This window comes from Podarcis cretensis (assembly GCF_951804945.1).
Source record: "Podarcis cretensis genome assembly, chromosome: 12".
NCBI classification, from domain to species: domain Eukaryota; kingdom Metazoa; phylum Chordata; class Lepidosauria; order Squamata; family Lacertidae; genus Podarcis; species Podarcis cretensis.
Genome location: NC_137181.1, coordinates 29,690,893 through 29,703,066, shown reverse-complemented (window position 1 = coordinate 29,703,066; position 12,174 = coordinate 29,690,893). Strand labels below are relative to the sequence as shown.

The 12,174-nt window shown below is 46.7% G+C and overlaps 1 protein-coding gene across 1 annotated transcript in view; it reads right to left on the bottom strand.

The window, feature by feature from the left end:
• The window catches only part of SDHAF3 (succinate dehydrogenase complex assembly factor 3), a 32,261-nt gene extending 22,337 nt beyond the window's left edge, over nt 1–9,924 (bottom strand). The window contains exons 1-2 of the mRNA XM_079948208.1: nt 9,787–9,924; nt 6,900–7,157 (exon numbers count right to left, since the gene is read on the bottom strand). Coding sequence (XP_079804334.1) covers nt 6,900–7,082 — 183 coding nt within the window. The 5' untranslated portion in view covers nt 7,083–7,157; nt 9,787–9,924. The remainder of the gene's footprint in view (nt 1–6,899; nt 7,158–9,786) is intronic.
• Between the last annotated feature and the right edge of the window lie 2,250 nt (nt 9,925–12,174).

Here is a 12,174-nt window from a genome sequence, read left to right as displayed (position 1 = left end):
TGTACAAGGGAAAGAACTATAGTTCAGAGGAAGAACACATGCTTGCATACAGAAGCCTATACTAAGAGCCAACTCATTTATTTATTAATTTTTAAAGGGCATCAAAAAAATCACAGAAACCAAGAAATGTTGAGTTGGAAGGGACCCAAAGAGTCATCTAGTTCGACTCCCTATAATGCAGAAATCACAGCTAAAAGGGATGGGGATGGACCATAGCTCAGTAGCAGAGCATATGCCTGGCATGCAGAAGGTCTCAGGTTCAATCCCCAGCGTCTTCTGTTAAAAGGATTGAGTATCACAGAGGTGAGGAACTACAACTCCCATCATCCTTGACCACTGGCCATGTTGGCTGGGGCGGATGGGAGTTGGAGTCCACAAGCATTTGGATTGCTGTGGGTTCCTCACTCAGCTCTGTGCTACCTGTCAATGCAACAGGTTCTCTGCTCCTGGCACCCTAGATAATGGGAAAGGCTGTCTGCCTGAGAGAGAGTCCCTGGCGATCAGAGGAGACAACACTGGGCTAGACAGACAGGAAATCTGATCTGGTCGAAGGCAGATCCCAGAGTTTATGGAAGCCTTTAGGTGATGCAGGAACAACAAAGCATCTGGCGATGCTTGCTTTGCAGGTCAAAAGCAGCACTAATCAACCCCACCGTGCTACGGATCATGATGACAGGCCAGAGCAGCTGTTGCCGTGACCCACCTTGGCCACATCTGTCCCAGCAACTCATGAGTGCTGTGAAACGCCTGGCAAAGGCCGTTGGTGCCCCCGTGTGGAAAGCTCCAGGAACTGCACATTGATAGAACAACATCACCACAAAAGACCCATCATTTCATTAGCAGAAATCGGTCAATTGGTTGTGGTGGCATAGCTGCCATTTTAAAAAGCCCACTCTCCTGTTGCTCTGGAGCTGGGGTTGTCATCTCCCAGGGCCGGTCCTAAAGGCCCTACCTAATCTAAGTCCTTTTCTTTAACCTCTAGGGACCTCGGAACACCCACTGCCTTGGGAACAGACCGTAATTCAGTGGTAAAGCATCTGCCTGGCAAGCAGAAGGTCTCGGGTTCAATCCCCAGTGACATCTGCAGGTAAATCTGGGTGCTTGAAACCCTGGAAAGCCACTGTCAGTGTAGGCACTACTGAGCAAGATAGACCAATAGTATGACTCATTATAAGGCAGCTTCCTATGTTTGTCTAAGGCAGGGCTTCCCAAACTTGGGTCTCCAGCTGTTTTTGGACTAGCTGGAGACCTAAGTTTGGGAAACCCTGGTCTAAGGAAACAGAAAGTGGTCACTCCCAGAACAAGACTACAAGAAAAATTACTCCCATACCTTTCCAGTGTTTTGCTCCCTTGCTTTGACCCCCTGTGCTCTTCAACCTTGGGACCTCAGATGTTATTCGACTACAACTCCCATAATCCCCAACCAGATTAGCTAATGGTCAGGGGTGTTGGGGTTTGCAGCGCAGCAAACACTGACCTTCAACAGGTGGGTCAGGATCTGCTTACTTGGGTGTCACAGCCTGATTGCTACAGTAGCACTACAACAAAGGTAAAGGGACCCCTGACCATTAGGTCCAGTCATGGCCGACTCTGGGGTTGCGGTGCTCATCTCGCTTTATTGGCCGAGGGAGCCGGCGTACAGCTTCCGGGTCATGTGGCCAGCATGACTAAGCCGCTTCTGGCGAACCAGAGCAGTGCACAGAAACGCCGTTTACCTTCCCGCTGGAGCGTTTACCTTCCCGCTGGACCTTCCCACCGGAGCAGTACCTATTTATCTACTTGCACTTTGATGGGCTTTTGAACTGCTAGGTTGGCAGGAGCAGGGACCGAACAACGGGAGCTCACCCCGTCATGGAGATTCGAACCACCGACCTTCTGATCGGCAAGCCCAAGGCTCTGTGGTTTAACCCACAGCGCCACTACAACTATTCATATATATATGGTAAAAATAATAATTAAGCAGTGGCTTCCCAAATGCATCTTTGAGTCAAAGGCAAGTCCTGGATCTGAAAAAGTTGAAGACTACTGCAGTAAAGCATGATGACTGATAGCCTCAATGGCAGGGAAAGCCAATGTGATAAGGCACACAGATGTTGCTGGACTCCAACTCCCAACAGTCTCAGCTCGAATGGCCACTGGTCAAGGATGATGGGAGTTGGAGTCCACAACATTTGGAGGGTACCACAGTGGTTTCCCCCTGCTATCTTGTCAGATACTCCATCCGCCGATGTAACGCCTCCCTTTTTTCCCCCTTCAGGAGTCTCTCTTGGGCCTACCTATGATCCAGAAACAAATAAAGTGTTCTCATTTCCATTTCCACATTTTCAGCATTTAATGCTGAGTAAGAGAGCAAGGATAACATAATTGCTTGTAGGTGTACAATAAAGTGTCTAAAGATAGCCTCCACAACAAGAGATCTGAGACTATTTTAAAAGGTGGGGGTTGTATAACTTATTGTTTCATAGAAAACCACGGAAATATGTGTCCAGTTTCATAAAATTCTTAGAAACAAAAGGAAACCTGAGCAATGCTTCTTGTCTTTAGTGGGGCTGGTATTTCTTCACTCAGCACAAATCCTGGAGTATATTAAGTAACTCCCAGTTCCTTTTGCAAAGAAAATAATGCACAGAACTTATATGGATGCTCATGGACCAATGGATCAATCAGCATAATTTCTAAAAAAAACATGTAAGTTGAGGTTCTGGCTACAGAATCCCAGGCAGTACACTCACTTTTGCATCATGCCTACTTTAGCCAACTCTGTCTTACACAGTGTCCTTTTTCTGAAAAACAATTGAATTTTCAGCTTGGAGTGGTAAGAATCAAAAGTATGCAAGCAAAAAAAGCAATCTACTTTCTTACCCTGTAAAGCAGTGATGGCCAAACTTAGCCCTCCAGCTGTTTGGGGACTGCAATTCCCATCATCCCTGACCACTGGTCCTGTTAGCTAGGGGTGATGGGAGTTGTAGTCCCAAAGCAGCTGGAGGGCCGAGTTTGGCCATCTCTGCTGTAAAGGCTTGCACAGATGAAGAAATGTTGACTCAGAAATCAATCCAGGGCAGATCACTATGGCAACAACCGCACAATCTCCCCTTTGAACTTCAAAATGGTGGTGCACATTCAGCTGCTGTTTTAAGCATACTTACTAGGAAATAAAACCCATTGGCCTACATGGGACTTGCTTCTGAGTAGTAAACATACTTAGGATCACACCCTTCCCATTTTAACTAAATACCAGCTGCTGGGAATTGCAAGTCTGGAGACTGCTGTTGCCCTCAGGTCATGCCTGCAAGTTTCCTCCAGGCCTCTGGCAGGCCACTGCGTTAAACAGGAACCTGGACTAGGTGGGCCTGATCTAGCAGGCATTCCTCTCTCTCTCTCTTTCTCATACACCATTAATTTTTTATTGATTTCATTTCTAACACTTACACACAGCCCACTGCAATTTACAATGGGTGTGAGGGGAACCTCTCAGTTTCTGCAGCTGGAAGGTTTTTGCCTAACACAAACAGCAGGCGCTGGAGGCCCTGTCTGGATCAGGACTCTGGTGGCAGCAGCTGTGTGTGTGTGTGTGTGTAATGAGGCATTAACTCCCCCCCCCCCCACACACACACAAAATATGCAGTGGTACTTCAGGTTAAGTACTTAATTCGTCCCGGAGGTCCGTACTTAACCTGAAACTGTTCTTAACATGAAGCACCACTTTAGCTAATGGGGCCTCCTGCTGCCGCTGCGCCACTGAAGCCCGATTTCTGTTCTCCTCCTGAAGCAAAGTTCTTAACCTGAAGCACTATTTCTGGGTTAGCGAAGTCTGTAACCTGGGTAACCTGAAGCGTCTGTAACCTGAGGTACCACTGTACTACCAATCTGGATCACATGACCCACACCTGCAATTTGCATTGTCATATAAATACCAATGGGTCAACCTGGTTCAGGACCGCAGCAGGAGGGGAGAATTCTTATCATTTATTTATTAAATTTGTATACTACCACACTTCATCTGTAGATCTCAGCCGTGGGACAAGCACAAAAATACAAAATAGAAACAAAAAATACATAAGGGGGGGGGGGGGACCAATGACCCAGGAGCTGCAATTTGCTACCTTTCCTTGCTGCCTAAGGAGAGGCCAAGGGAGAGTACAGTAGTACCTTGGAAGTCAAATGGAATCCGTTCCGGAAGTCTGCTCGAGTTCCAAAACATCTGAAAACCCAATCACGGCTTCTGATTGGCTGCAGGAAGCTCCTGCAGCCAATCGGAAGCCACGGAAGCCCTGTCGGATGTTCAGTTTCCAAAAGAACGTTCGCAAACTGGAACAATCACTTCTGGGTTTGCAGCGTTCGGGAGCCAAAACGCCTGAGTTCCAGAGCATTCAGGATCCAAGGTACGACTGTACCTGGAAACTGAACAAGAAGCTTTGAAGGGCCACATCTGCCTTCAGAAGAGAGGTTCCCCACACCTGGGTTTGGTTCCCCCTCTCTCCATGTGATGGGAGTGAGCCTTGGGTTCAAATGCTCCCCCTTCCCCTCCTCCAGGATGGCCCCTTCCACTTGCACTCTTTTTATTAACCACGGTTAGCCATATCTTTCAAATCTGCCAAGCTATGGTTCATCAACCACAGTTAACAACCAACCACAATCTAGGGATCAAAAGCAATGCTAAACCGTGGCTGGTCAAAAATGGAAGCAAAAGTGGCCATGCCAGAAAAATGGGAAGAAGGGGAAGCGCACAAGTCCAAATCTTGCCTGTGCTCATCTCTGTCAGGATAAACCAGAGCCATAGAGAATTAAGTATTACCTTTAATCATTATCATTAATTTCTGAACAAAACGCAGTTATCACACACAGGGCTTGCATGACTTATGGGCTGCATGACTTATCAACGTTAATTCAATAACACTCTTGGGTAATAGCCACGATCAAGTCACGCATGCCAACTGCCTCTTTGTAAAGAGTGCCAATTATTTTAATTAAAAAGTAAGCATGTATTATATCGGAAGAAGGATGTGCTAATAATAGATGCTGCTGATTGGATCTACCTGAAGAGCAGTATTTCCTCATAAACAAATAATACTTTGTTTGTACACCTCCCTCTGGCATGAATACTTCCCTGTGGCTTTCAAGATAGGACCCATTAATCTGAAAGCAAGCCTGAAAGCATAAAAAATAAGCCTGCTAACCAAGACTCCTGGCTATTTCAAAGTTAAAAACAACCACACACCAAAAAAAAATCAAGGCTGGGAGGAAGGGTATGCAATGCTTTGTGCCCTCTGCAAGTGTTTTTGCCTAGCCAGAATGTGTCTTTGAACTATAAAAATGTCCTTTGCTTGCCTGGCTAGAGAGCAGTGTTCGAAACTCCCACTGTTCTAGGCGTATTTTGCGACAGGGAATTTCATTAGCGCGAGCAGTTTCTGAGCTCTGGGAACAGCACTGCACCTAAGATTTCAGATTAAAACTGCAGAGTGGAAGGAAAAGAGGGCCTTTTTCTGCCTCCCCACTTCCAGCTACACTCTGAAGACTGGAGAAGAGACCCTCTTAAGAATATTAGTGCGGTGGGAAGGGGAAGGACTAGACAATGTGAAAAATGAACATAATATTTTAGCTGCAGTTCATTCCTTTTCAGCTTTGTATTCTCATTATAAAAAAGCACACCTAGACATTCCGTTGTTGCACCCATAACCTGGGTTTAAGGTGCCATTTAGCTCCTAGCTTTCATATCTGTTTCCAACACTGCTAGAGAGAGGCATAGAAACCTCTAACATTCATATGGCAAAGCCGAAGGAAACAAAGCACTGGGCTTGGAGATCCGAGTTCAAATCTCACCCATCACCATAAGCTCCCTAGTTGGCCCTGGATAAGTTGAACAGGATAAGCAGTGACTAAAAATGAGAAGGAGAAATTGGGGGGGGGGACTAGTTTTCCCTTATTTTTCTGGGTTTCTTTCCAGGACTTTGCATCTTTATTAGTGACGTATCTGAAAATGAATAGTGGTTCTATAGCTTTCTGCACACCTGTAGTGGAAAACGCAGAAGGAAAAATGTGATGTGTAGGTTTGGCCTTACGCAACCAACCCTTCCTGTGAGTCCTTGCAGGAGCACTCCTACCCTTGAGGGTGGCCCAGCTGGGGTTTGACTGCCCAGATTAGGAGCCCTAATCAACACAGGTAGCGGCTGTGGAGACATCCAGCCCCACCTGGTTGAGGCAGGTACAAATAGTGCAGGACAATGTGGTCAAGTAGGAAGAAGATGATGGATCAAATGCTATTGAGGCTGTCTATGGCTGGGTCTGGTGTTGTATGTGGGTGAAGGTCTGGTGGGGGAAACAGTTTATTTGGAATTGTTCCTTTGGGGTTATTTCTCATTGTAAGGTGGTTTACTGTTTGAGAGTTTTTTGTTGTTGCTGCTGTTGGATTAGGTTTTCCTAGTCCGTTCAAATAAAAAAATATTCCCCCTCCTATATTGACTACCAAATATTCTTTAAGGAACCTACAGTTCATTGGCAAAACAACAACTAAGGTGTAGATAAATAATAATGTCAGCAGATGCACTTCTAACACAGGAGTATTCAAAAGGCCAGCAGACACTGGCCTGGTTCACATGACACGGTAAGCTTTGTCTACAGCTCGTGGTTAAAGAGGAGTCTGTGTCCAGATGATGAACTAAGCTGGGCCTTGGCTTAGCTGCAACATCATAGTTTGCTAAAAGGACTGCCGGGGTAGCAAAACAATTGCGACCTCCTCTGTGGGAGCCTGCATATTTAAGCATTCACACTAAACCATGGTTTGGCTTAACTTTATGTGTGGAAAAAAGGCTGATAAGATATACATGTACAGTGAGTAAGACAGACCCTAATCACATCCCCATAAACTGAAGCAGGGCAGCAGAAGATGAAAAGATACTTGCCTCCCATTCCTGCAGGAAGCACTGAGCCTCTTCCGGACCAACAGATCTGTGTCTCCTGAACTCATCTTTCACATACTGGTCTCCCAGGGTCTTCAACTCCAGTGGCAACGCTCGGTGCAACTGCAGGATCTTCTTGTACAAAGTCCTTACCCGGGAGACATGATGGTTTAGGCTGCCTGGCATAACCGCTGAGAAATGCCACCAGGCTAAACAGGACTATGGGGGGTGTTGCTGGTTGCGTCTGGGCCAATGTTCGCCCTGGGGAAATAATTTCAAAGACCGGTAAGTTGGATGAAGGAGAGAGAAGGGGCAGCTTTGTTAAATGCCCGCTGCTGAACTTGGGGGTGAAAGTGTTAAAGGTACAATTAGGGATGGTAGGGAGAAATTAGATTTGAGTTTGCATTTAAAAGGTAAATCTAAGTTGCATTTTCTGAAACAACATACAAAATGAAACGCAGCCATCCTTTTGAAAAACTCTCTGGGCTTTCAGACAGGGATTTTTCCCCCAGCTCTAACTGGAGATGTGGAAGATTGAACCTGGAAAAAAGCAAATGCTCTCTCACTAAGCCAGGGACCTTTCCACTACTCTGGGAAATGGCTTGACTATTGAACCATTCTGGGAATTGCAGCTCTGTAAGGGGAATAGGGGGACACGGGTGGCACTGTGGGTTAAACCACGGAGCCTAGGACTTGCCGATCAGAAGGTAGGTGGTTTGAATCCCCGCGACGGAGTGAGCTCCCATTGCTTTGTCCCTGCTCCTGCCAACCTAGCAGTTTGGAAGCACATCAAAGTGCAAGTAGATAAATAGGTACCGCTCCGGCGGGAAGGTAAACGGCGTTTCCATGCGTTGCTCTGGCTTAGTCCTGCTGGCCACATGACCTAGAAGCTGTACGCCAGCTCCCTTGGCCAATAAAGCGAAATGAGCGCCGCAACCCCAGAGTCGGTCATGACTGGACCTTTACCTTTACCTTTAAGGGGAACAGGAGTCTCCTGACAACTCTCAGCACCTTTAACAAACTACAGTCCCCAGGATTATTTTTTGGGGGGGTCATGGCTGCTTAAAGTGATAGGATACTGCTATCTACTTTCTCTCCAAAATGCTCAGGGAGTCCCCCAGATGCAAGAGGGTCCCCACTTCAGAATGTGATTAAAATGGTGGAAGCGGAGTTCCTGCCCATAGCTGCATTGTCCTCGCATGGTTATTCCCCCACATTCCTAATGGTTGGAGAGGCCTAGGGATGACGTGGAAACCTGTGTCCGGACTGGAGCACTTCAGGCTGTCAGTGGGGTGGAGAGAGAGAAAGAAGGGGGATGAAGTGTTTGACTGCTTGTCTCTGCACAAAATTAAAACAAAATCCCTGTACACAGAAAGCTAGCATGTTAGGGAGAAGCATCAGGCTGGTTCACTGTGTATAGGAGGTGGTTTGGCTTTGTTTTTAAGTGAAGGGTTTTTCCAGCCGCAGTTTGTTGAAAGATGTGGAGTGTTGTTGGGGGACCCCTATTCCCCTCTCAGAGCTACAATTCCCAGAACTCCCTGTGCAGTGGGATGGCTTGTTAAACTAGACTGAGAAATATAGCTGAGGGGAATAGAGGCTTCCTAACAACTGTCAGCGCCCTTAACAATCCACATTCCCCAGAATTCTTTGAGGGAGGCCAAGACTGTTTCAAATGGCACCATAGGACTTTAAAAGTATGGTGTGAATATGGCCTAGTACAGAGAAGATGCACACATTTTGCTAGTCAAACCTCGGTTGTCAAAATTATCGGTTCCTGCACTCAAGCGGAAGCTGCGACGGACGTTCGGCTTCTGAAAAACGTTTGAAAACCAGAGCATTTACTTCTGGGTTTTCAGCGTTCAGGAGCTGAAACGTTCCAAAACGGAGCAGTTCAGGAACCAAGGTTTGACTGTACTCAACTTGTTGTTCCTGAGAACTAGGTTTTCGTGTGGTCTGAACAGTTTCTCACAAAACCCTGTGAAATAAGTGCCTTGGTTTGCTGTGTGCCAACCCAGTCACATTTGAGAGGTTTCAGGGTGGCAATGCTATATATGTCTCCTCAGAAGTAAGCCCCAATTTTATTCAAGGGAACTTACTCAGCATAGTCGGTACCAAGTTTGTTCCTGCCAATCATCTGGCTCCATATAAGGCAGTTTCCTATGTATAGAATGGGAACTCTAACCACACTTTCGTATATATAATCTTTAAGCAGAGTTTGATCAAACAGTGGTGGAAGCATGTCCTTTGCTCAGTTTTAACTGTAGCTTGGATGAATTAAATCACAATTTAATACCACCCCTAGTGGAAGGACAGGAGACCTGCAGCTTTCCAGATGTTGCTGGACTACAACTCCCAGCATCCCACACCACTGGCCACGCTGGGAGGGGCTAATGGGACTTAGAGTCCAACATCACCTGGAGGCTCTTCAGAGAAACCCATTCTTCCCTCTCACTCTACCTGCTGACACCCGGGTCAATGGAAGGCTGTGATCCTGCACACCCCCAGTGGGACTTTCTCCCAAGCAAGCGTGCGGCAGAGGGCTGCGTAACGAGGGGCGGCCGATTCGGGAGTGAGCCCTACGGATCACGGTGGGGCTTACTCCCGAGCAAACGTATCGAAAACCACAAGTGGACTGCGGGAGAGCGTGTTTCCAAGGAGCCCCTGGAGCAGCAGACTGAACTGTGGGGCGCTTACTCCGGATCAGACGCCGCTATGGACACCAAACGGCGGGGATCCAGAAGAGATCGGAAGGCGTGCAGCCGGGAGGGGGAAACAATCCTAAAACGCGCGCAAGGAAAGGGCGGGCGTCGCAGACTCGCAGCCCCAGATCCTGAGGCCGCCGGGTCTGGGAAGGCGACGTCGGGGGGATCCCGGGCCGCGAGTTCGTTACCCGCAAGGCGCTTCCCAAGGACAGGCCGGAGAAGTAGCAGCCGGGTCGGGTGGCTCGGAGCCGGCGCAGTGAGGCTGGAGCACCGGGGGGCGGCATCGCGCCTTAGCTCCGCCTCGGAGGAGGGCAGGGCTGAGCAGGACGTCTCCGCCCCTGCGTTGCGCTTTGAGGGACAGACGTGGTGGGGAGACCGAGGGAGTTGCGATTAAGTTTCTTTTTTTAAAGAGAGAAGGACCCGTCCTAAAGCTCTGTGCCCCGCTGGGTATCAGGACGCTCGCGCTTGCTCCTTATTGCGTTCCCCAAAGGGCACCATCCGCTCACGCCTGCAAGAGGGAGGTGCCAGGCTTTTTTGCGCCCTAGGCAAGGCTAACTACTTGCTCTCATGTTGTTGTTTAGTCGTTTAGTCGTGTCCAACTCTTCGTGACCCCATGGACCAGAGCACGCCAGGCACTCCTCTCTTCCACTGCCTCCCGCAGTTTGGTCAAACTCATGTTAGTAGCTTCGAGAACACTGTCCAACCATCTCGTCCTGTGCCGTCCCCTTCTCCTTGTGCCCTCCATCTTTCCCAACATCAGGGTCTTTTCCAGGGAGTCTTCTCTTCTCATGAGGTGGCCAAAGTACTGGAGCCTCAGCTTCACGATCTGTCTTTCCAGTGAGCACTCAGGGCTGATTTCCTTAAGAATGGAGAGGTTTGATCTTCTTGCAGTCCGTGGGACTCTCAAGAGTCTCCTTCAGCACCATAATTCAAAAGCATCAATCCTTCGGCGATCAGCCTTCTTTATGGTCCAGCTCTCACTTCCATACATCACTACTGGGAAAACCATAGCTTTCATAAGCTCTCGCACACACTCCCAAAATTGCTATTCATTTAAACAACCTTAAATCAATGATCTTCTCTTTCCGTGGTTCATTCTGCATACCATACATCCCTGCATATTTTACATGAACTAAACCATTCAGTAATCCATTGTTAACGCCATCAAAACTTATTTACACTGTTGAATTTATCTTAATGCTAGCTTCAGTTTTCGAGATCGGATGTAGAAAAAAATGAAGAGCATAAAACTTGGAACTGCTAAATTTATTTTAAATGGCAAGAGCAAGTAATATAACCCTCTTTGATTATCTTTCTCAAATACAAAAGAAAACATTTTTAGCACCCAAAATGATTTTGGATAACCTTGTGAATTCTGGTGTTCAAATAAAAGTCTCTTAAAAGTTTCAAGTTTAGGCACATCAAAATCTCACTTAATGTGTGTTTTCCATTGCAAATTTTGTCACTAATCCCTTCAGGTCAAGTGTCGATGCTTGGGGATGTTCAGTTGATAAGAGTTGATAAGCCAACTGGTCTCTTTTGCAGCATTGTTGAGCTTATGTAAATTTTTATAAGCCTAAGCTTTGAGAAGCTGTGTTCAAAATATGAAACAAAAGTAAAATATCAGAAATTTATAAATATAACAAAAACGAATATGTATAAAGCTGCCCCTCAAATGTCACTATTTACATCCCTCTGAGGTTTCCAGCCTGGTGAGGACCTGGTATGCTAGCTGACAGGCGGGGGAATGGAGTGCCATTAAGGGGCATGGCCGGCTGAACAGAAGCAAGCCACACTGCAGGTGCATGCCTTTTAAATGAACAACTTCCTCCAAATAATCCTAGGAACTCTCATTTACCCCTCACAGAACTACAGTTCCCAGCACCTACACTTCCCAGGATTCTTTGGGGGAAAGACATGTGCTTTAAATATGTTGCAGGTCCAATTTGTAAATCTTTTAAGAACAAAAACTTTGGCTGCAATGCTGTATCAGTTTGCCTGGAAATAAGTACCAATGAAAGCAAGACCGTATCAGCCTGTCCCTGTATTAAGATAAGCAGGGGAGACCCTACATGCAATCCTACCACCAAATGAAGTTTGGGGTTGGGGGGGGCACATGACAGGGCCTTCTCTGTGGCTGCCCCCCAGTCTATGGAATGTTCTCCCTGCCAAGGTGTGCCTCACACTGACATTTTATGCTTTTTTGTCAGCAGATAAAAACACACATTTTTGCCCTGCGAGGAAAGATGGGGTTGTGGCAATGCATGTTCCTTCTGCACAATGTTGTTCTGGTTACATTTCCATTTATCTAGATTATTTAGATTCAGACATCCCAAATGAAAAAGGAGAATATTCTTATATGCTACAACTGCAGCAAGAATGTTAATAGCTAGAAACTGGAAAAGTGAATTAGTACCAACAAAAAAGGAATGGAAGGGTAAATTATTTGAATATCTCAAATTGGCAAAAAAAAAAAAAAGACAGAGAAAATTAGGAGACAGCCTAACCAAAAGTTCCAAAAGTAATGGGAAATTTATAGAGATTACTTTTAAAAAAGTGCCCCCAAGTCAAAACCT